The 23,264-nt window shown below is 55.8% G+C and overlaps 1 protein-coding gene across 3 annotated transcripts in view; it reads left to right on the top strand.

The window, feature by feature from the left end:
- The window catches only part of MED26 (mediator complex subunit 26), a 47,030-nt gene that overhangs the window by 19,196 nt on the left and 4,570 nt on the right, over positions 1-23,264 (top strand). For 2 of the 3 annotated variants that reach the window (XM_033135054.1, XM_033135055.1), the window contains exon 2: positions 22,769-22,843. In XM_033135054.1, coding sequence (XP_032990945.1) covers positions 22,769-22,843 — 75 coding nt within the window. Of the gene's footprint in view, positions 1-20,784; positions 20,804-22,768; positions 22,844-23,264 lie in introns of those variants that run through there. The other variant, XM_033135056.1, reaches the window with a different exon arrangement.

Genomic DNA, 23,264 nt, shown 5'->3' with positions numbered 1-23,264 from the left:
AGTCTTCAGAGAGTCCAGAGTCCCAGCGGCCTCTGCTCCCGGCCCCGGGGCCCAGCACCCCTGCTTTACTGACTAGCACCACGCTGCTAGGCAATGAGACGGAAGGACCCACTGAGAATGCAGACTTGGTGCATTCCTAATTAGATGAAGGCATTTGTGCTTTGGGGGACCCAGCCCAAAAGCCATCATGATCTTGTAGGGAGCAGAGTAAGAGCAGTTCCGGAGAGCCTGACATTGTGGTATCCCGATGCGTCTCACCCAGGTGGGCCCTGGCCTGTGGAGCCACAGGTTTGCTTTGACCTAACGAGCTGCCTGGTAGAGTCGTGAGCCGACACCCGTCCGTTTGCAGGAGGCAGAAGTGAGGAAGTGTGTGAGTGAGGTGAGGAAGGAAGGAGGAAAGCTGGCGTGACTGAATGACAAGATTTGCCACGAGTCCGATACAATCAGCAGACGTGTGAAAGGCACTTGGTTACTAAGGGCTCTGTGCAGCCTCCAGCTCTTCCTTTCTGAGGGGCTCCCGTTTGCAGAGTGAGCCCTCGGCGTCTTCCCTTCCAGCGCTGTGGGGTCTGGCACTGGTGCCCTTCTCTGGGCATCTTCCACCTGCCCCTTCCACCCCTCTGGCTTATCACGCCTGTCCCCCACCCACCATTCATCCGAGCCTCTCACCTCCTCTCCATTTATGCCAACCAGCACCAGCCTGGAGACTCCACTCCTGGCCTCGGCAAATGGAGGTGCCTCATCCTGGCAGGATGCCCTATGCCAGTCCCTTCTGCTGCTCCTTTCAGTGTATGGGGACAGCAGCTGCCATGAGCAGCAGATGGGTGCAGTGGATGCCAGTGGAGTTTCCTGCGTCTGCTCCCCATGGAGGTGGGCTCCTGGATCTAATGTCTGTGTTACATCCATTTCTTCTCGTTCACCTGGGCATGATGGCCTTCGGCCCGTATCTCAGTCTGAGGACCCAGGGCCTCATCTTAGCCCTGCCCACACTGAGACCTCAGACTCTGTGAGCTGTGTCACCTGGGGCAGAATCTGATTTCTGAGTCTTGGCTTCTGAATTTGTGAAATGCGCCACCCCAGTGTCGCTCTAGGACTCTATGGGACGGTGTCCTTACAGCAGAGGCATAGCGTGTGGTCTGTCGTACGTGTGGGCGGCAGTGGTATGGGCCGTGTCAGGAGGCATAGCTGTGATTCTTTCCCTGTCCTTGTAGCCAGGGCGACTGGATGTCTTCTCATCCAGACCAGGACGCGTAGAGTGAACAAGGCACTATTAAAGTTACCCTGACACGTGGAAACGTGTGATCTGGCAGGTGAGACCTAGGGTCACCTTCCATACCCCGGGTCTCTGAAAGCCAGTGTCCTTGTGTGCGAACCCCGTAGGTGCTCAGTCCCTGCCTCAGGACCCCAGCGGCTTACAGTCCCCCCAGGGCCCCCACGTCCTGGGGCCACCCCAGCTTGCACGTCCAGGTGTGGCCAGCACTCTGGGCTTTCCCTTGTCCTGTCCTCTACCTAAAATGTTGCATTTTCGTTCTTTTTGTTCTCACCGATTTGTCAGCACACAAGCAATAAACGCATTTTCCTTTAAAACTTGACATGTTTGTTTGACTTACAGCTAAGGCCCCTTTGGCCTCTTGTTAATGCCGTTTCTTCTGTCCCTCTGGAGAAAACCACTGTCGTGGGTCTGGAGTACGTCTCCTGCTCATGTAGAGATACGTCCCAGAATACTGTGCGTGGTTTTTAAATAAATTCTGGCACGCAGGTCTGTCACTTTGCAGCCAGCTCATTTCCCTCAGCGTGTCCTGGCTTTCTGTCCTTGTTACAAGCCTAACTCAGTTCTTTAACTGCAGCATAATATTCCGTGACAGGAGCTGTTTCATTATTGTGGAGCTGGCTTCCAGAATTCTGCTACTAGAAGGATGCGTTTTGAATATTGTGTATGTCTGCTCTGAGTCTCTGCCCAAGTGGGTGTGTCAGTGAAAGTTGGGGGGGTGGTTTCCACAGCAGCAGAGTGTGGAGGGCACTTCCGTGGGCGCCTCCTGCGCCTCCACCGCTCTGCTCAGAGCTGGAGCTCAAAGGTCAGCGTCATGCTCTGACCTGCCGGCTCTACCTGGGGCCTCACCGGGCCACAGAGCTTCCCTGAAGCCGCAGCACCCCGCCCCCCACTCCCTTTCTGGAAAGCTGAGGGTAGGTATGTGAGGGCAGGTGCTGGTGGAGCTGGCATTGGCTCCGGGAGGCCTGCCGGGCTGCGCATGGGGGCAGAGCCTTGGGCAGCTGAGGACACGCCTGTCCCAGACACACACAGGCTGCCGTGTTGGGGCCCTGCTGCTTCCGGTGGGGGGAGACTGCTGAAGCGCATTGCCCGGGCTCTCCTGGAGCTCCCATCACGTGTTGCCTGAGCGTTCAGAAAAGCCCCGGAGCCCTGGGGGTCACGTCTGCTTTAGCAGTCGCCCTGACAGGTGACCCCCATCTGGCCAACACTTGACCACATGCCAGGCAGCTTCCCACACGGTCCCGCAGGAGTACCTGCTGTCCTTAGCTCAGAGACACGAGTGACCCATGGTGGCGACTTGCTTGTGACCTTCGAGCAGGAGGTTCTGGGTTCTAGGCCCAGCCCGTTGGCACAGGAGGTGCCTGTGAGCCGCAGTGCTGGGTGGGCACAGGCACGGCGACATGGTGACACGGTGACGGGTGTAAGGGCCCTGTGCGGGAGAGGTGGGGAGGAACGCGGGTGGGTGGGGCCGCTTGAGGGGGGCCGTCCAGGCAGAAGGACCTCCAGGAGCTCGGACACGCAGAGGCTTCTTCCACTAGGGCCCCTGTTGCAGACTGAGCTTGGACAGGCTGCTGGTGGGGCTGAGGTGGCGTTGGGCCCCGGATGTGTGGCATTCAGGTGTGACGGCTGCCGGGAGGAGAGAAGCCGGGGATGCTAGCCTTAGGATCCGTCGAGTGTTGATTGAGGGGAGGGGACAGTTGGGGACGGCATCTGGTCCCAGATGGTGTTTGGGGTGTGAGGGAGACTGTGCTCTCACCTCGGAGCTCTCGGGGTTGCTGCAAGCAGAAGCAAGTGTGGGTGAGGTAGGCATTTCTTCCAGTGGCACATTTGTCTGTCTTAGTGGGCGATGGCGTACAGCACATCTAGAGCGGGTGAAACACAGTAGGCTCTACAGCCTGCTGCCCTGAGCCCCGGGTTCTTCCTGCCTCAGTGGCCCCCTTCATGTCACACCCACCCTGCCCTGCCCCATCTTTCTCCCTGGAGCTGGCCGGCACCAGTAGGTTTGTCTCCTTGCTGAGCTCTGAGTTCTCCGCCAGGCAGATGGAGCCAGCTATTTACAACTGCAGTCTGACCGTGTCACTCCCTGCTCTGAGCGTGGCCTGGGATTCATTCCATGGCCTGCCTGCGGCCCCCTCCCTCTCTCATCTGTGTTGTCTGTACTTGCTGCTGTATGCAAGTACGGCCCTTTGCTCCTGCTGGACCCCCGCCTGGCGTGTCATCACCTTCCTGGTCTGGCCTGCAGTCTCCTGTTACTGTCCCCCTCCTTGGAGGCTGCGTAACACTGAACGTCCCACAGCCTCCCAGCCTGCACTGTTCGAAGCTCCCTGTTCATGGTCTGCCCGCCCGCCCAGGCAGTCCAGGAGCGCCTTCAAGGCCAGGCCTTAGCTCTGTATTTCTGTCAGAGGCACCCGAGCGTGTGGTGAAGAACTGGCGCTTGGGAGCCAGCCACCGGGGCCCTGGACCCAGCTGTGTGACTTCCGGCAGATTAGGTGACCTTTCTGTGCCTTAACCTTCCCGCCTGTAAAAGGCGGTTGATAGACGCTGGAGCGTCTGGATGATAATTGTGGAGCTCCATGTAAAATTGCTTAACAAATGAGGTCATACTTTATCGGCCTTACTGAGGCTGTAAAGAACCCAACTCTCTTCCTAGCGCGTCTTCCAGCAAAGCTCCGACAACAGGCAGGACCTGTAGGCTTACCACTGGGAGGGGAGTGGACATGGAGGGGGGGTGGTATCTGCTGTCCCTTCACTCAGCCTGGTGGGAGCCCAGGGCTATGCCAGGAAGGGGCAGAAGCAGAGCCAGTGCCTCTGTGACAAGCGCTGGTTATCACCCTTTGGTGGCCGCGAGCTTTGCACACACTGTCTAGTCCTTAAGCATCTGGGGGCTTGGTACTGGGGGATGGTACTGGCACCCTCCCTCCCTGCCGCCCCGGGAGCAGATGAGGCCTGAGGCTCAGAGGAGGGGAAGGGACTCGCCCTGCCCACTACAGGGTGCTACTGCTGAACCCCAGTTCCAGCCTGAGGCTGGTGGAGGCAGGGAAGCAGTGCCAGCAACACATGGAGGGGTCTGGACACACACGCTTCCACCAAGGGAGTGAAATGAGCTCAGGACGCTCCTCAGGAACGATAGGAACTGCAGCCCAACTCAGCCCTCCACGGCAAGCCCCCAGGGTGCCCCCGATTCCACAAGACAAGCATAACTCCCAAACCCATGTCGCTGGCACGGGGCCTCCGCCCGCCTCTCCCTCCTCGCCTCACAAACCCTTTCCCTCCCCCTGTTCTGTGTCTGTAGTTCTGACTGCTGTTCTTCCCGCAGGAGCCCCGTGCTGGGACACTCACCTGTCTCCACCCCCAGGATGGGGCTCTGTGAGCCAGGGCCTGAGGGGTATCCCTTGCCCCCACCTTGTGCGGAGTCTGGCCATAGCAGGCCCTGACTGTGATTGGAGGATTGCCTGCCTCCCCTTCGCCCCCACCCTGAGGAGGCCCCAACCAAAGTCCTGCAGAGATAGGAGTGAGAAGATCCCCTGTTCAGGAGCTTGGCAGAGGCAGAAATGCAGCAGTGTCTGATGGGTTCTCTGCCCCTCACTTTAATGTGGGGTTCTGGGTCAGAAAAAATAGTGTTTAGGGCAGCGTGGTCCTGTTTCTCCCTCCACTTGTGGCTGTGGCCCCACACATCTGCTTCCTGAAGGCCTGGAGACACCATGCATTTATTGACGAGAGGAGCGTGGCATCTGTTCCAAGGGGCAGACACTCGAGCTCAGCTGTGAGTCGAGGAGGCTGCCGGTACGTGGTGTGAAGGCTGGGGGGGTGGTCAGTGTCGCCAACTGACTGTAGGCTGGGGGGGGTGCAGAAAGGCTTTCCAGACTTGGAGGGAGGGGACCCCGTTTTATTTTGATAGCTCTGCAGTTGTTTTAATGGCGCTAGAAAAAATAGAACCTACTCCCCAAGCCCAGGCACTATTGCTTAGGATAAGAGTAAAGTGGGAAAATGTAAAGGGCCAGCTGACGTTCAGGTGGCATTTGGAGCCGTGGCCTGACTAGTGTCTCCTCAGGCATCTTCTGTCCTCAAGATCCAGGTGAGCGTGGGGATGTGTCCCTTGTTGGGGTGGTGGGGGTGTCTCGGGAGCTTGGAGTAGAATTCAGGGTTTGGTATAAGTTCTTTCCCCAGTCAGTGTGCTACATTTTTTACTTTTATTTATTGTAGCTGTTAGGTTTACATTCAGTAGCATTATCCCAGTTTTCAGCCACTGGTGAACTCATTATATTTGATTTGTTTGTCATCTTAGCACATTTTCTCCCTTCCAGTTCGTCCTAACGCCTGTTACAGATGATGGGCACAGAGCGGCCTGATGTGCCAGTGTCAGAAGGAGCTTGTCTTTGCTAGTGTTGCGCCTGCCCCTGGGCTGTGGACTTACGGGGTGGCAGGGCAGCAGGGCAGCGAGCTAGGTGCCCAGCTCTGGAGCCGCCCAGGAGCCTGGGACTCTTGGCCAACGCGGTGCAACTTGCACAGCTCAGCAGCCGTTGGAGGGTGTGCGGGGGATGTTAATTGTTGATGTTACTTCTTGATGGTAACAAGTTTTGTGGACTTTATTTGCTGTGTTAGGGAGAGAGAAAAACAGGGTTCTGGACCCTTGGACAGCTCGTGCTTCCAGCAAGCTCTGTGCTGGGTTGACGAGGATGCTAAGGCGTGTGTAGGAGGCAGGCCAGGCCATCACCATCATGTCCCCAGAAGCCATGTAGGCTAAAGAAATAGCCCGTGTTTTGAACGAGCTGGGGCTGGGACGGAACTGGGCCCTGGGAGCAGCAAGGAGACAGCCTGCAAGCAGCTTTAGGAGGTGGCTGTGCGGCGATGCCATGGGAAAGCAGGACTGACGGTGGCTGAGAGCCACCAAGCAGCCCACACTGTCGGGAGCAGCTGCGTGTGTCCGCAGGGACCGGGACAGGAGCGGGCATATTCCGGGTGGCAGTGAGGGTGCTCTCTAAGGTTTTCCAGTGTCGATTTTTGAAAATGAGCTTGTCCTAATGCTTGCCCACGCACGATTGTCTTGTTCTGATTCTAATCTTAGGTGTTATGGACATTAAACGACAGTGGGAAGCCGGCTTCCTGCCACCAAGAGGTGCTGCCAAAATAGACTCCGAATGTGAGGCTGTTGGAGCCTTTGTTATTGTAGGAGGCAGTGTGTAATGTGGCAGCGCCATAGATGTGGAGTCAGCACGTGTGCCTTCAGCTCCTGCCTCCCCTGGTCTGGCCGCAGACACTTCCTCCTTCTCTGAGCCGCGTGCCAGTCCGGAGGGCCCTCTCGCCCTTCCCCTCTGGTCATTTGGAGACGCCCTGCCAGGCCCGGGCCGACTTGGGGCATAGGTGACCAGGGCAGATGGGAACAGCCCCGCTCTCGTGTGCGCTTTTCCCAGGAAGGTGGCCCCCCTCTCAGGGACCTGGCGCTTTCTTCCTCCCTTGGTAGCAGGGCCACTGCCTTGTGCAGGTGGGGAAGTAAAAACAGTTGAGGTCGTACCAGTCGCCATGAAAGTGTTTGGACCCGTGGAGCAAAGTTTGACCCCTGGGAATTTGTCTCCAAGGAAAAAAAGAGGAAGCTGTATATGTGAAGGTGTTCACGGCAGCTTCGGTTGCCGTAGGAGAACTCGGAAGGAACCGGAATGTCCAGCAGCCGGAGGTCACGGACATTCCGACGCATTAGTGGAACTTGGAGCTGGTAAACGGGATCGTGAGGAGGGTGACGCAGCAGGAGGAGAAGTGTTCAATGAAAAAGAAAACAGTGTCAGTGATGCAGTTTCAACTCAGTCATTGTCACACGCTGTGGACAGGATGGGAAAGTCATCCAGAGAAACGTCGCCGTGGCTCAGGCCAGTGGGGGGTGAGGGTCTTCCAGGAGGGCAGTGCTGCAGAGCGGGGCCTTTGCGGTCACGCTTGAGTGGTGGTGTTCCCATTGGCATGTCTCCTGGGGTTATTGGGGTTCAGGGGACACGCGCCAACAGTAGTGCCTCCGTAGATGCTGTCGGAGGAGGGGAGGGGAGCACGGGCACCATCAAGCCCTGGGTGCCCCTTGTGCCCAGTCCATGCCGTGGTAGCTCAGACGTCATCACAGTGCATCCAAAGTTTTGGGGCTTCCGTCAGATGCAGAGACAGAGCCTCTGTCTGAGCACTGGGGTAAGAGACGGGCTGAGGCCCACAGTATCAGGGTCCCAAGAAGACCCACCTAATGGGGTTGGTTTATTTGGAGGTGCAGTGCCTGTGGGAGGTGAGAGAAAAGGAGGCTCCCTTGGGCTCAGGCTTGCTTGCTCCTAGGGTGCTGCTGCTGCACCTTGGTCCAGGACACCCCGAGCCCCTTTGAGATGTGGAAGAAGAGCCACCAGGTGGGCTATGGGGTCCAGAGGCCGCACCTGGGCCTGTGGTGCAGATTTGGCGCTGCCTGAGGCGAGACCGGGAAGTAGAGGGAGAGAAGGAGCAATCTGGAGTTAGGACTCCAGGAGGAAAGAGTAGCCCTGCGTCTCAGGAGCGGCTCTGCGATGAGGCCCAGGCGCCCAGGCCAAGCCCTGTGGGTGGGGTGACACGTGGAGATTCGCAGCCGGCGTAACCTCTGTCACGCGATGCAGGTGTAGTAACAAACATCCTTGCGTTCCCTCCCGAACCTTGTCACACGGCTGTTTTTCTCTTGTTTGGTATCATCTGTACGGTGAGGACGAGAAGGGGAAAACACCGACTGAAACACGTTTGAAAAAATAGGTTTAACATACCGAGGAAGTCATGTTAGCAAACGACATACAGAAGGAAATACAGTGAAAAGCGCAACCCCCTCTGTTCCCGGTTCTCAGTGTTTTTGCTGGTACCAGCATGCATTTCAAACTAGGAGAAGCTGCTGTGGTGCTTCTGGAACCCGTGTGATGACGGGACCTTGAGCTTCCTGGGACATTTACCAGTGGGGCAGGGTCCTGGCCTCAGGTCGGTTTTGCTGCCCCATCCCTCGTGGGATGCAGGCGAGTCTGGGGAGCCGGGAAATGGCGGCTGTTGGGTGGTCAGGCTCCTCTCTCCCAGGTGCCCAGCAGGGAAGGTTGGGAAGAGGTGGTTGAGTTGGCTTTTGGTGGCCGGTGTCCTCAGGAGCTGTGTGGTGATCCTCCATTGTGCCTTTGCAATGATCCTCTCCCAGCACCTGCCACCCATCCGCCATAGCCAGCAGTGCCAGCTGTCACCTTACGGATAATCCTCTCACCAAGTGACCTTGTGGATTGTGAAGTTTGCTTTCCATGTTGCTTTTCTGCCTGGCTTTGCAAACCCCCTGGCTCCCCTTCTCCCTCCTTATGTAACCCTCTGGAATAATTTCAGGGTTGCCAAGAAGGTAAATTGGAGAAAATATTTGTGGTAACTTCCTGGACCACTGCATTGAAAATAGAAGACTCTCCCTAAAGCCACTGGACCCTGCTGAGCAAACATGTTTGCCTGGATGAGTAACAGAGCCTGTGCCACCACAGCCACGGCCTCCGCCTGCCCTGGCCGCGGCTTCCCCTCTGCCTGGTCGCCCAGACATGGAGCCCTTTGCCTTGTCCTTCGTGGGGGAGAGGGGTGGTGTGAGGACCACTGAACGTCACCTCCCTGTTCCCATGACCGGCCAGTGCCGGTGACACGTGGAAACAGGACGAGGCATGTTTGCTCTCCAGACACCAGTTATTTGGTGGCTGCAGACCTTGACGTGGAGTAAACACGGTGGGACCTACAGCAGTAGGGTGGGACCCGATGCATCTGTTAGGCTGTCTGTTCATTCATTCATTAGCACGTATCGAGTCCCTGCTCTGTGCCGGCACTCACTGTCCTGGGCACCACGGAGGGGACAGTGAACATGACCAAGGTTGCTGCTCTCGTGGCACCTACCTACCTGCAGGTGGAGGGCCGGACGACAGTGAGAGCTGAGAGGAATGTCACGCGTGGTGCAGGCAAGGAAAGGCAGGGTGGGTGCGGGGGCTGTTCTCTTTCTAGAGAGGGCATGCTCCCCAAAACTCCTGGGCAGTGTAAGGCAGCAGCCCGGTCTTGCTTTCCGCACAGCCCGGGGAGGGGTGCCAGGGTTCCTTGGGGCCAGGTTCTTGACCTGTGAGGGTTGCTGAGGGCTGTTGCCGTCCTCCCCTGTTTGGGGACTTGGGCTGTCCTTGCAGGCCCCGTGCTGGTGGCCCTGCAGGAGCCTCGACATGGAGTCTGGCTGGGTAGGAATCTGGCAGAGGCAGCTCCAGCCAGGCCAGGCCAGCTTTGGCCAAGTGCTGTGCGCGCGGGCTGTACGTGTGAGTTTTTATTTTAGTTGACTTGTGTTCTCACAACTGAGGGGTGAGTGATGCCCAGGCAGGCGCCACCGTTGAACAGTTGTTTCCCAGGCAGTGAGCTGTGTAGGCTTTTGGCTGGAACCAGGAAAGCGTGGTCTCCCCTTAGGAAATGTTACCGACGTCATCACGGTCGTCGGTTTGGTCCTTGTTGGAGGTAAAACCGAATTCTCCTAGAAGCCCTGGCTTTGGGCTTTCGAAGAGGGGAGGTGCCTTTTTGGGCAGGAGCTCTGGGGGTGCATGAGGCCGGGGCCCTTGGCAGCCCAGCTTGTAGAGCTGGTGTGGGGGGTGGTGACAGGCTCCAGGTGTCATGGGAGGCAAGCAGGTGAGTGTGACTCCTGTTTGGAAGGAACGCGTGTGGCACACAGTTTGCTAACATCCGCAGGAGGGGCTGCCGAGTGTGCAGGGCTGAGGGTCCTGCAGTGACATTGCCAGGTGCCATCGTCTGACAGCACGTCTTCCACCAGCCCAGCCATGAACTCTTCTTCCATCCTGCGGTGGTTTGTCTGGACCCAGTGCACCACCTCTGGTCATGGCCTTCTCCTGGGTTGGCAAAGGCGTTGGTGGGCGGCCTCTGCAGCCCTACTGCCAGGGCAGCGCAGGGACCCGTCTGGTTTGCAGGCGTTCGAGCTTCGGCACGTCACACCCTTGTCTGGACTTAGGGTTGTCATCGGGATTGGATGAGATCAACCTGGGAGGGGCCCTGTGCTCTGGAAAGCAGAGTGCAGGTGGTGCTGGCGGCATTGCTGCTGGGAAGAATCCAAACTGGCCAAGCACAAGGTCCCAAGCGGAACCCACTGCTTTGGGGCGGGGGGTTCTGTGCGCGCTCTCTCTGAAATCTCCCAGTGGGCTTGTTCACATGTGGCTTCTGATCGAGAGGTCTGGGCTGGAGCTGAGATTGTGAGTCAGAGTGGCTCCCGGGGACACAGTGGCTCCCGGGGACGGCTGAGCCCTACTTGAGAGTAACAAGGGTCTAGCTCAGTTGTTGGGGTGGGGGGAAGTCGGAATTTCAGACAGATTCAGTCAGAGGAGCTTAATTCCCGTGGGAGAAAACCATGCAGAGCTCGGGAAAGAGGCTGTCAGGCTATTTCCGTGTCCAGAGGATAGATACAGGGTATCACGCAGACTGTCCTTTGCCTAAGACGTGGTGCAGATGTTTGCCGGCTGCTGGCCTTTCCCCTGCGAGCACGGAAGTTGGCTGCCTCTCCTGGGTCTCCAGTCGAAGTCTGATGAATCCCCTCAGGCAGGCGGAGGAGGGCTCATGTCATTAAGCTCAGCCCTCGGTGGCTGCTGAGCCTTTTCTTTCACAATCTATAAGACACTGTTACCCAGCTCCGGCCACCTGGCAGCGTCGCCTTAGGACTGGGCCTGGCTCTAAGCCTAGAATCACCTTTCCAAACCCAGAGTTAGACTGCGCAGTCTGTTGGCTGCACAGGTGTTTTGGGGGCATGCAGAATGTCCCAGAAGGAAAAACTGGTGTTTACTGCTGCCTGCCAGAGCCCTGTCTGCTATGAGGAGTGCCTTACATGCAGTATTGCAGGTGTTGAGTCCTGCGATACCCCTGGCAGATACCCCTGGCAGGACAGACAGCGCTCTCTGCATTTTACTGAAAGGAGAAGGAACTTTCTGCCCCACCCTCCACCTCCAGGGAGGGCTGAGTCACCACTGTGGGGGGTCCGATGCCTCACCTTCAACAAAGAGCCTTCCTTCTCTTCGCCTACCACCACCCACTTTCTCTAGGACCTTGTTGCACCTATTATCTGCCTGCGTAGGTATTTTACAGCTTTATTAAGGTGTAATTGACATACAATAAACTGTACACATAAAGTGTACAATTTGCTACATTTTGACCTACAGATATATCAGGTTGGACAATTAAGGTTGAGAACTCATCCTAGGAAAAGTGCTGCCTACCTACCTCATTGCAGAATATCACTATGGTCACCTTTGAAGTACTCCCCTTGGGAAGCTATGCACTGACACCAGTGCCTAGTCCATCCTTCAGAGAAATTTTGGAACTCTTTTTCTGGAGGAATGGCCATCAGAGCTGTCGTCGTATTACGCATGATGTTCTGAATGTCATCAAAATGTGTCCTTTCAATATTTCCTTTATCTTTGGGTAAAGAAAGAAGTCATTGGGGGCCAGACCAGGTGAGTAAGGAGGGTGTTCCAATACAGTTATTTGTTTACTGGCTAAAAACTCCCTCAGAGACAGTGCCGTGTGAGCTAGTGCATTGTCATGATGCAAGAGCCATGAATTGTTGGGGAAAAGTTCAGGTCATCTAACGTTTTCATGCAGCCTTTTCAGCACTTCCAAATAGTAAACTTGGTTAACTGTTTGTCCAGTTGGTACAAATTCATAAGGAATAATCCCTCTGATATTGAAAAAGGTAGCAACATTGTTGCAACAAGTTTGTGAACTTAATTGTCAGACTTTCCTTAAAAACCATCATCACACTCAAGGTAATAAACACGTCTATGATTTCCAGAAGTCCTCTTGGCCCTTTGTAATCTTCCTTGCAACCCACCCCTGTCCCCAGGCAACTGCTGACCTGCTTTCTGTCACTGTAGATTAGAATTTGGTGAAATCGTGCAATATGTATGTACTCTTTTGGGTTTTATTTTGGTCTGGGCTTTTCTTTCATTTAGCATATCTATTTTGAGATTCGTGCGTATTGTTTATATCAACAGTGTTGCTGAGTAGTATTTCATTTTATGGATATGCTGCAATTCATGTATCCATTCACAGGTTGTTAGAATTTGGGGTTAAGAATCTGCCAGAATATTATACATCCACCAGCAGTGTATGAGACTTCCAGTCGCCCTGTGTCTTGGCCAGTACTGGGTGTGGTCGGTTTTTTTCAGTTCAGTCTTTCTAATAGATACGCAGTGGTATCTCATGGTGATTTTAATTTGTTTATCCCTGATGTCTAATAATGCTGAGCATCTCTCCAAGTGTTTGTTTGCCATGCATCTCTCTTCCTTGGTGAAAGAGCGTTTTCCCATTTTTCCCCTTGGGTTCTTTGTCTAATTATTGAGTTGAGAGTTTTTATATATTTTAGACACAAGTCCTCTTATAGTTAAGATGATTTGTATGTATTTTTCCCCAGTCTGTGGCTTGCCTTTTCATTTTCCTTTTGAAGAGCAAAGAATTTCAATTTTGGTGAAATCCAGTTTATGTTTTCTCTATAATGTGTGCATTTTGTGTCATATTTTTAAAGTCTTTGCCAAACCCAAGATCATTATGATTTTCCTCCTAGATGTCCTAGAGTTTTAACTTTTATATTTGGGTTTATAACTCACTTTGTGTTAATGTTGTGATATAGGAGTTGGGGTTGTGTTGTTGTTGTTTGCATATGACTGTCCAGTTATTCCAACACTATTTGTTGAAAAATGATTTGTTCCCTGTTGAATTGCCTTATTAATATTTTTGTTAAAAATCAACTGACCACGCGTGTCTGGTTCTGTTAATGGATTCTGTTCTGTTTCGTTGATCTGTTTGTATCTGCTCCAATACCGCACTGTCTTGATTATAGAATGTCTTAAAATCAGATAATATAAGTCTTCCAATTTTCTTTTCTTCAAAGTTTGTTGGCTTTTTTAGGACCTTTGTGTTTCCATATAAATTTTAGAATCAACTTGTCAATGTCTTCCAAAGACCCTGATGGAGTTTTGATTGGGTTTGTGTTGAATCTCTAGATCAGTTTTGGGGGAGAATTGACATCTTAATCACATTAATTCTTCCAATCCTTTGACTTGCTCTGTGTGGCTGTCCATTCATTGAGGCCTCTTTTAACTTCTCTCAGCTGTGTTTTGTACTTGTAGGTTCTGTAAGATTTTCTCTATAGGTTATTTGTGACTGTTTTACTTCTTTTCCAAGCTGGATGTCTTTTTTCCCCCCTTGCTTTTACACTGGCTGGAACCTCCTGACAAGACGGAGTGGGAGTGGTGAGTTCACAACCTTGTACCTCTTCTCAGGGGGGAAGCAGTCAGCCGCTCCCCAGGAAGTATGCCGTTAGCTGTGGGCACTGTACAAGCACTTCATCCGGCGGAGAACGTTCTATTGCTGATTTGCTGAGAGTTTTTATCAGGAATAGTTGTCCAGTTTTGTCGAATGTTTGTTTTCTACACTGACTGGAATGATCATAAGGCTTTTTCATTTTTGACCTTTTTTTATGGCAAATTGATTTTCAAATGTGATTCGCCTCCCCACTTTAATTCCTAGTCTCCTTTCTTTGCTGTGTCTTTTCTGGGACAGGCGTGCACACTCCTCCCTGTCCCATGTCCCTCCCTCGAGCCAGCTGTCCATTTCTCTCCAGGTCACCAGTACGACTGGCTAATGGCCAGTTGCATGGAGGCAAGCCGGGGCTGACTGCACGACGTAGATCAGCATGTTAGGTCAGCCACGAGCCTGGGCCCAGTTGTATGACAGGCCCCTTGGTTCCTCGTGGGGGCAGTGGCGCAGTACCTGCTGTGGAGGTCTGTGGTCTCAGAGGAGACCCCCGTGTGATAAGGGACAGACGCCTAGCGCAGTGCTGCAGGCAGTGCTGGCAGTAGGTGCTGCCTGCCTTGCTCCAGTCACCTTGTCTCCTCGTGGGGACACCGAGCTGCAGAGGGCTCCTTCCCTGGACCCTTCAGAGTGCCCTTGTCCTCCCCAGACTGACCCCTGCCCAGGGCAGGAGCGTGTGGGCACGTTGCTCTGTGAGCTGTGAAGCAGCGCATGCCACATGTCTCAGGATAGCCTGGGCTCGGGGTGCAGGGGCTCTCTGACCTTGTTATGTGGGACCCTCGGAAGGGCCGTGCTGCAGTGTGGGAAGGGAGCGAGGGGAGGGCTTGGCTCGCCAGTACCTCCCCCTTCTCTCAACCCCAGCAGCTCTAGCTTCTGTTTTTAGGATGAGATGGCCTCTAAGGTCAACTTATTAAAGTACAGCATCCAGCCAAGTGCTCGAGTCCTAAGTTTCACATTTAGCGAATGTTTATGAAGGGAACACACCCAAATTGAAGCCACTCTTGTGCCATCTCCTGGCCACTTCCCACCCCACTTCCCTGACTTCTGTCCCCGTTGGGAAGTCTGGCACTCCCGCGCAGATGGTGTTCTCTTATACCTGGCTTTTCACTTGACAGCGTCGAGATTCACCTTTGGTGTTGTGTGTCGCAGTAGTTGCTTCATTCGATGTTGACTGGCTAGACCACACTTCAGTCGCTCACGCTCTGGCCATGAGGGTGGTTTTCAGTTCGGACTGTTCTGAATGCGACTGTGCCCACCGTTCTCGGTGCACATGCGCTCGCATTTCTATTGGTACGTGCCCCGGAGTGGACTTGCTGGGTCATAGGCTATGAGAGTCCACCCTTACGTGCTGTCCGACACAGAATGCCCAGGCTCGCTCTCCTGTGCCACGAGTGGCGCTGTCCTTGGTTCTCCCCATGGTGGCCCCTGGTGCAGGCATGCCCACTGAGAAGGTCCCTGTGTCCACTGCCACTCCTGCAGCTGCACACACAGCTCAGGAGCAACGGGACAGTAGGGAGCGGGGAGGGGTGGCCTCCTGGCATCGCAGTGGGGCCACGGAGCCGCCTGGCCTGGCCCCGGAGGGCACAGTCTTCGAGGACGGGGGTCAGTGTGCCATTCAGGGCCTCCAGGCACGATCCGAGCTTTTCCCAACATTCTGTCAGGTTGGTGGCTGACCTTGCTTACGTCCAGGTTGGAGGCCCTGCTGTGTCTGCCCAGCTCCACCGCCGGGCATTTTCAGCTGGCAGCGCAGGAGTGCATTGTCACCTCGCTGTTTCACTTAGTCTCTTAGAGGTTGGTTCCCTTCAGTTTCTGAAAAGCTGGCTCATTCTCATCATGGATCAACCGTTTTCCCCGTGCGTGTGTGTTGAGCACTGGGTACGTGCGTCCCTTCTATGGGCATCAGGTCATTATCTCTTGTACAACTGGCATCCTTACTGGCTGTTCCTACAGGAGCAGGATGGGAGGGAGAGCCCTCCACCCGGCAGGCTGTCGTTGGGTGCACTGCCAGCCGGCCCGCTGGGGCATGGCTGGCAGAATCAGCACTCGGCTTGGCTTTCCAGTTGTGTCCGTGCAGGAATGAACCAATTCACGGATGACGTGTTGAGAGATCCTGTGCTCTCAGAAAGGGTCAGATTACAACCAGAATTGTACACCCTGTTGACCTGATTCGGGGGTCAGGAGAGTTTAAGTTGGTCGTTTTGTTGGGAAGAGCTGCTGAGATATACAGGAGGGAGAGAGGGACCATTTGGGAGCCAGGGCTGTGGAGAGGAGTGCCACCTCCCCGCCCTCCACTCGCCTCCTCCTCTGCCAGCCTCGTTCACACGGGCCCCAGGATGACAGCCACCCCACCCCGCTGGAGTTCTGACGGGGAGCTCCAACGGCACCCCAGGCCCCGGCCGCCTCCACCTGGGCTGCTTGTGGAGGGCAGGCCCCTAGGCCCGGGCAAACCTGTAGCTGCACTTTTGTGCTTTGGCCGTGGGTGCGCTCCGGGCTGTGAGTGCATGCCAGTCGGGCCGTGCAGGTTGTGGTCCTGGGCCAGCTGTGGGTGCGTCTAGGGAGCAGATGGGCCCCACGGATGAGGAAGTGCTTTTGTGCTTTTGCAAGTGGTGAGCTTGGCAGCTGCACCTGGACAGCCCCCATCTCCTGCTCCAGTGTTGTCCATCCTCTGAGAGAGACTTTGCCCCTGTGACCGTGAGGCTTCCACTGGGTCCTGGTGGAGGATGGCGCCTTCGCCAGGCAGAGCACAGCGCTGGCATGGCATCCCCTGAGGGCAGTTCCCCTTGCTCCTGCTTAACTGTGAGACCAGGCAGGCACCTTCCAGAGCCGAGAAGGAGGATCAGACTACACTAACTTCTTTTTCTCACTCCTGGAAACTGGGTGGGACAGGGGCCAAGCTCTGCCAGGCACTCGGGGAGAGGCAGGTGCCACCTCTTTCACCAACTTGTGACAGGGGTAGTTTGAGTTACAGAACAGCATCCGCCTGGGAACATGTGTGGAGTTATCAGAAGCAGGAAGACTTGCCGTGGCTGAAAATGGTGCAGCTGGGATGAAATGACAGCCACAGACTCGCCGGCAAAGCTCCGTTTCATGCAGCCTGTGCCCCCACCCTCAGCAGGCATGCCTGATACCCGCTATGTGGCTGGCAGGGCATGGTGACTCAGCCGGGGACATTTGAATGCTCAGCACATTGAAAGGCTCCAAGTCTGCTTGCTGCTGGGGACCATCTGTGGCATGTTTGGGTTTGGGAGGACAGCCTGCTTGCTGCTGAACACTTCCAAAGTGTTTTGAGTTAAGTGGTTTTTGTAAATTCTTGTCTAGACCATTCTGCATTAAAAAAAAAAAAAGACAACTTTCACATCGTTGGTTTTAAACTGAACTGCGTTTTGACTGCTGCCCTGGCCTGCTTTGAGCCCACTGAGTGAGCTGGTATGGGCTGCCCTGCAGAGGTGTGGGCCCACAGGGTGGCCGGGGAACGGGCCAGGCAGTGAGACAGGGTGAGCCCGCCCTGGGTGTACGTTGTTCAGGGCCTAGAAAGGAGCCGGCTCCAGCGCTTCCTTTACTGAGTGACTTGTGGCTCAGGCTGAGCGTTGGGAGTGGGCCACGCCCCTGCTCTGGTGGGAGGGTATGTGGGTCTCCCTGGCTCTATGACCCCGGTATGGGGGGAGCTAGAAGTAACCTGGAGGCCATCCGAAGGTGTTGCTGAGCGTGAAGCTACGGCTGGCCTTGTGTGGCTTCCAGGAGCTCTTTGTCACCTGTGCATGTCCCTGCTGTGGCAGGTTGGGGAGAGTGGGCGGGATGCCAGTGTCACCCGTCTGGTGGTGTCTGGTCCCCTCCCTCCCTCCACTTAGTAAAACACCAGATGGTATGTGTGGTGTGGGCAGAGCCTGTGCCATGCTAGTGTAAAGCCTCACTCTGCCACCTTCTAGCTGCATGGTGAGCCCTGGACCCTCAGTTTCCTTATCTGTAAAATGGGGCTTCAAAGATGAAAAGCTAGAGAGTTTGGCCTCTGGAGGAACCCAACAAGTGGGGGTCCTATGAGAGTTGGGCCAGCCCACCAGTGCTTGGGCTTCGAGGAGCGCAGGGTTTCCCCTTTGCCACCACGACTGCACATGTCCAGCTTCGTTACCTAGAGGTTGGGGATTTTGGGTGGCATGGGAGTCCTTGATGCATGCAGAAGAGTCATGAACCGGGGGCCTTACAAGCACCAAAACTCGCTCAGTGTCTCAGTTCCTTGTTTCACAGCGGAGTGGAAATCCCCCTGGGTGGTAATTACTCAGGGCTTGGGGTTCACCTACGAATCCCCTGAAATAGGGTATGGAGGAAGCTGCTCAGTGGCTGTGTGCCCCCCTGTGCTTGGCCCAGCTCTGCACACAGTCGAAGGCCAGGCCAGTGATGCGATTCACAGAGCAACTTTCAGACGTGTTGAGGGCGTTCAAGTCTTTCCTCCGGCGGGGTCTGGTTTTAAAGATGATACCATGCGTTCTGTGTAGGCAGGTTTTCTGAAGGCAGTCTGGTCTGGACTCCGGAGGAGCCAGTGCTATGACAGGGTGTCAGAGGGGGCGGGGGGCAGTGTGGCTGGATGGCCTTCGGCAGCAGCTGGGAAGAAAGGTCCTGAGTAGCCAGGTCATGTGGCTTAGCTGTGGCCATAGGATGACGGCCACACGTGTGTGAGTGTCGGCCAGGAGCTGATGTGATGTGGGTAGGCCATGGGACACCGGCTTCCCTTGACCCGTGTCCCCCCTCCCCAGGCAGGGTAGCCTGGCCCAGGCCCCTCTGTGAGATGCTGCAGACCCTGATGCCCCCACCTGGCCTCCGGCTTCACGTGTGAGTGCGCCTGGGTATCCACAGACAGGCTGGGGCCTTGCTGGGCTTGTGGTCGGCTGTCACATCTGAAGCCAGGGACCCACCCCTCTTGCCATCGCTTCCCTCCTGAGGCCAAAGACCGAAAACAAAGGGGCCGCTTGAGTGGCTGGAGCCCTGAGCAGTTGACACAGGAAGTCGTCATTGGTAGAAAGGGGAGGTGATACTAGACTCCTGAATTGTTCAGGAAATACAAATGCATCTGCATCTATTGAGGGAGCCCCAGAGAGGAAATGAGAGGCTGTAGGTGCTGCGACTCCCTGATGGGTGGATTCTGCCCCTTTGGGAAAGCCGATTAGTAGGTGGTTTGAAGAGGTATTTTTTTACTGGGAAGAATCCCAAGGGAAACCTCCAAAGGGGAGAGGGGCCCGGATGCAGGGGGCTGCACGGGGCCCCAGGCCCCACAGTACAGGCCGGAGCAGCGTGTGCGCCGTCACGAAGAGCGCATGTCTTTTCATACAAACAGGTGGCCTGTTGCAGTGGTGGCAGCATCAGCTCCAGGGGGTGGCTGGAGTTCGTAGAAGGCGGGCTGTGTTCTCTTGGAATCTTGGCTCTGGTCCCCTCTCCAGGGCTGTGGTGCCGTCTCACTGTCGCCAAGGTGCTGGGGCCTCTGCTCTCCATCCTGGGAGGCCCCACACAGGCGTTGCCCTCGCCATAGACATGCCTGCTTGCCGCCTTCTAGCTGACACCCCACTGCCTTGCCCCAGGGACCCGTGCTGGGCTTTTCAGGCCTGGAGCTGGGATGGGAGCCGCCCCTTGGCCACATCTGAGCCTCGGCGCCTGTGCTGCCCACCTGCCCGCCCATCACGGCGGGGAGGCCTGCTGCTCCTGAGTGGGTGGAGCGGTTGGAAAGGCAAGTTCAGGAACCGCCTTCTGTGTGGGGTTGGGGCCAGGCTGGCCAGGGTGACACTGCCTGCTGGGTGTGAGGCCAGAGTCCCAGCCTGGCACTGCACAGACCCCAGGGCTCCTTCCTGCCGTCCAGTGTGGTGAGGGCCGGGGCTTGAGGCTCGGGACTCCTTGTGGCCTTTCTCAGGATCTGCTGACTGATGTACCTAGAATGCCGGGCCGCTGCTTCCTATAGGTGCTCAGTGTCCTTGCCATCATGGCCTGAGAGGCGGGCAGAGCCAGCGGGCTGAGCCCCCAAGTGGTCCCAAGTGTCCATGCTTCCCGGGCAGGAGGAGGAAGGCAGGGGAGAGCATTTTCCACAAGGCCGAGCGCCTCTGCACGCTGCCTGAGTGACAGTAGGGCCCCCCGGCCTGACCAGTCCCAGCGCCTGTGCAGCTCCCCAGGCGGGTCCTGGCTGTGAGGTGTCTGTAGCACCAGCTCACAGCCAGCCCCGGGCTGCCCAGGTGTTCTGCCTCCCCCTCCTGTCTGGCAGTGGGACAATGTCTGCCCAAGGACAAGGACACTTTGTGCTGCCTGTCTTGCTCTGCGGGGACTGCTGGTTCAGGAGTGTGTGGGGACCCAGGGCTCTAAATATACCAGGATGAGGTCACTGGAGTGGAGATAGGCCATGTGGCAAGCCTGGGACCCTGTCGGGGCCAGATACCCAGGGCTGGGGACAGGGAGCGGGTGGCCTTGCTGTCCCTGTGGGACCGCCCCGTCTCCTCTTGCTCTGCATGCCTGCCCTCGGCACGTTCGAGGTACGGGGGGGTTGGGTTCTCAGACCCTCCCCCTCGGCGCGGCTTGGAGCGTAGGTTTTTGGGGCCATCTGGATGGGTTCACGGCCACCGCCTTGGACAGAAGCATCATGCGGGAAGGGCTTTGTGGCCAGGATGCTGGTTGGCCCCCTGGCAGAGGGACAGCTTTGCGCGAGGTGTCAGGCATGGCGAGGGCCACTGTCGTTGCTCTGTGGTCACTGCAGTTTACAGCCCGGCTGGCTGCAGCTGGAAATGGGGCCCGTAAGACAGAAAAGCTGAATGTGGCCCGCAGAGTGATGGACCCCAAGGATGCCCACATCGTGGTCCCCAGAACCTGGGCATGGGGTACCTTCCAGGGAAGAAGGGACTTTGCAGATGTGCCAAAGGCTGTATACCAGCCTGACGGAATCCTTAGAAACGGAGACCCTTTCCTGGGGGGTCAGAGACGAGACGTGAGGCTGGCTTTAAGACGGGGGCGGGGCGAGCTGGGGAACGCAGTTCCTTCCAGAAGCTGGGGACAGCTTCCAGGTGACAGCCACCAAGAGAACAGGGAGCTCAGTCCTGCGGCAATGAGGAACTGAATTCTGCCAACACCTGAAGAAGCAGGAAACGGGCCCTTGAGAACCCCCCAAAAGGAGGGCCGCCTGCCAACACCTGGATCACAGCCCAGAGAGACCTGAGCACACTCCTGCCCGCTGGATTCTGAGATGTGAGATGACGCGTGTGGCGCGTTTGGGCCGCTCAGTCTGTGATCACGTGGGATCATTTGGGCAGCAATGGGAAACTGATACAGCAAAGGGCTGGCAGAGACGTGGGAAACAGGCTTCCCGCCTTCCAATGGGAACAGCCGCCCCAGGCTAATTACAGTTGTTCCCGGCCTTGGAACCAGCAGCCCCTGGGGCTGCTTGTCTGTTGGTAGCCCAGAGTCACGTCTGGTAAAGGTGGGGATTGCAGCCGCATCTGCAAGAGCGATTGGAAACACCTACGTGTCCCCCAACGCGCGCTGCTCATTGGGGCCTCCCCCCACTGGAAAGCTAAGCAAAGGGAGGGTCTGTGCTGCTGGATGTGTCACATGTTAATGAGAAAGAGTAAGGCATAGAACTATGTTTGTTTGTTTAAATGTGATAAGTGTATACACAGGCTTGTATATACAAAGAATATTTATGGAAAAGCTACAAGGAGACGTTGCAGTGGCTGGGTGGGAGGTGTACCTTTCCTTGCTGTATCGGGCCTGGGTAACTCGGGGCTAGTGTGTGTGTGTGTGTGTGTGTGTGTGTGCGTGTGTGTGCGCGCGCGCGCATGTGCTCACTGTCATCTTGGAGGGAAGGGAGAGGGGTCTTCTTCGGGGCGTGGGCTTCCCCCGCCAGGCAGCCACTGGAAACCTGCAACTGTTTGGGTTGTGAAGTTACCGGAGTTCTTTACATAGTCTGGACCCAGATCCTTCGGCGGGAATGTGGTGTCAACACGCCCCCCCAGACTGAGACTTGCCTCTTCATTAAGAGTGTCTTTTCAGAAGCCCACGTGCTTCATTTTGATGAAGCCCAGTTGGTCCGTATTTTTTTCTTGGATGGTTAGTGCTTTGGGGCTCCTGAGAAATTTTTGTCTGTCAAAAAGTAGCAAAGATTTTCTGTTTCTTCTAGAAGCCTGAGAGTTTTCGCTCTGACGTTTAGGTCTGTGGTTCATTTTGAATTAATTTTGAGTATGCTGTGTTGCTTGGTGTAAGCGGAATTGATCGTATGTAGTTTGTGACACTTCACTCCCTGCGGTTTGAGCTGTCTTGGTGCACAGAAGCTGTGGTTTGCTTCTTTCTATGGCGCTTTCTTTTTCTCACTCTGTTCCTTCGACTCTTGGAGGACCCTGGTATCATCATAACATTTGACCACGTGACCTGTACCTTCCCCTATCTGTAAAATGTGATAACAGTACCTACTCCAGGGTGGTTGTGACAGTTAAACAAGGTGGTGACATATGGAAACATGAGCAGTAGGACTGGGCTTGGCTCGCAGCGTGTGTCTTAAAGGGACGTGATTGCTGGATCGCAAGATTACTCACGTTTCTCTGTACCAAAGCCCCCGCTCTCCAGTCTGCTGTGCCCAGAACTCTTTGGTGTTGGCAGGTACCATTTCTGCCAGGTGGGCGTGTACCGTGTGTCCACCGGAGGGTTCAGTTTGCGTTTCCTGATTAGTAGGAGATAAGCACAGGTGTGTTGCCCAGGGTCTCTGTATATTCCAGATGGGGATCCTTGGGGCCCTGTGGCATCTGTCTTCTCCCACCTTGTGACTTTGTGCTCTCTATGGTGTCTCCGGATGCAAAGGTCTTATGAATGTAGCCAAATCAATTGGATTATTATGTATCGATCTTTTCTTTTAACCTTGATGCGTTTTATTTAATAAATACTTGAGCCTCCCACCCCATCAGATGGCAGAATAGAGTGTGTCTCCCGGATCAAGAGCAGATCTTGTTTCACAAACATCATGTTTTGGTTGAGTGACAGCCACGCGGGTGGGTGGATGTGTACATGGAAGGGAGGGTGAGCGCTGGGTGCCATGTTGGCCCCTGGAGCAGGTAGGAGGCTGTATGGGTGGGGGCTCCCTTGGCTCTTCGTGTGAGGGCAACGGAGTGAGCTGAGGTAGGGAGAAGGACCGGGGCATGACGAGCAGCTCTTGTCTTACAGATCCGGAACATGGTGGCGGTGCTGGAAGTCATCTCCAGCCTGGAGAAATACCCCATTACCAAAGAGGCGCTGGAGGTGAGCGTCCCTGGCCCACGCACGTGGCGGGCACTGCAGGAGCGGGAGGGTTCCGTCTCAGAGCTGGGGCTGCTTCCTCCACAGGATGCCTGCACCCTCAGGGCCGATGGGGGGGAGGGGGGGGGGGGGGGGGGGGGGGGGGGGGGGGTGGCCCCAGGAGAGGCCACATGGGTGACGCTGGCCCTGGGCCTTTGTTCGCTGTTGCCTTTGCCACAGTGTGCTCTTCCCTGGCACACTCTTCCCTGTGCGCCCTTGTCGTGGCCGTGGCGCCAGCCTCCTGCAGGATGGTGCTTCTGAGAACGCTCTCTCTGGCTCCAGGACCTGAGAGTCTGAGGACTCGATTTGAGAACTCAGATGTCACAAAGGACCCAAAACCCATGTAGGCTTTGTGTCTGGGGAGCCGGTACTTTAGGGGTCACGG

This window comes from Rhinolophus ferrumequinum, chromosome 18, assembly GCF_004115265.2.
Source record: "Rhinolophus ferrumequinum isolate MPI-CBG mRhiFer1 chromosome 18, mRhiFer1_v1.p, whole genome shotgun sequence".
In the NCBI taxonomy this organism is placed as follows: domain Eukaryota; kingdom Metazoa; phylum Chordata; class Mammalia; order Chiroptera; family Rhinolophidae; genus Rhinolophus; species Rhinolophus ferrumequinum.
This window is presented reverse-complemented; position numbering and strand designations above follow the sequence as displayed.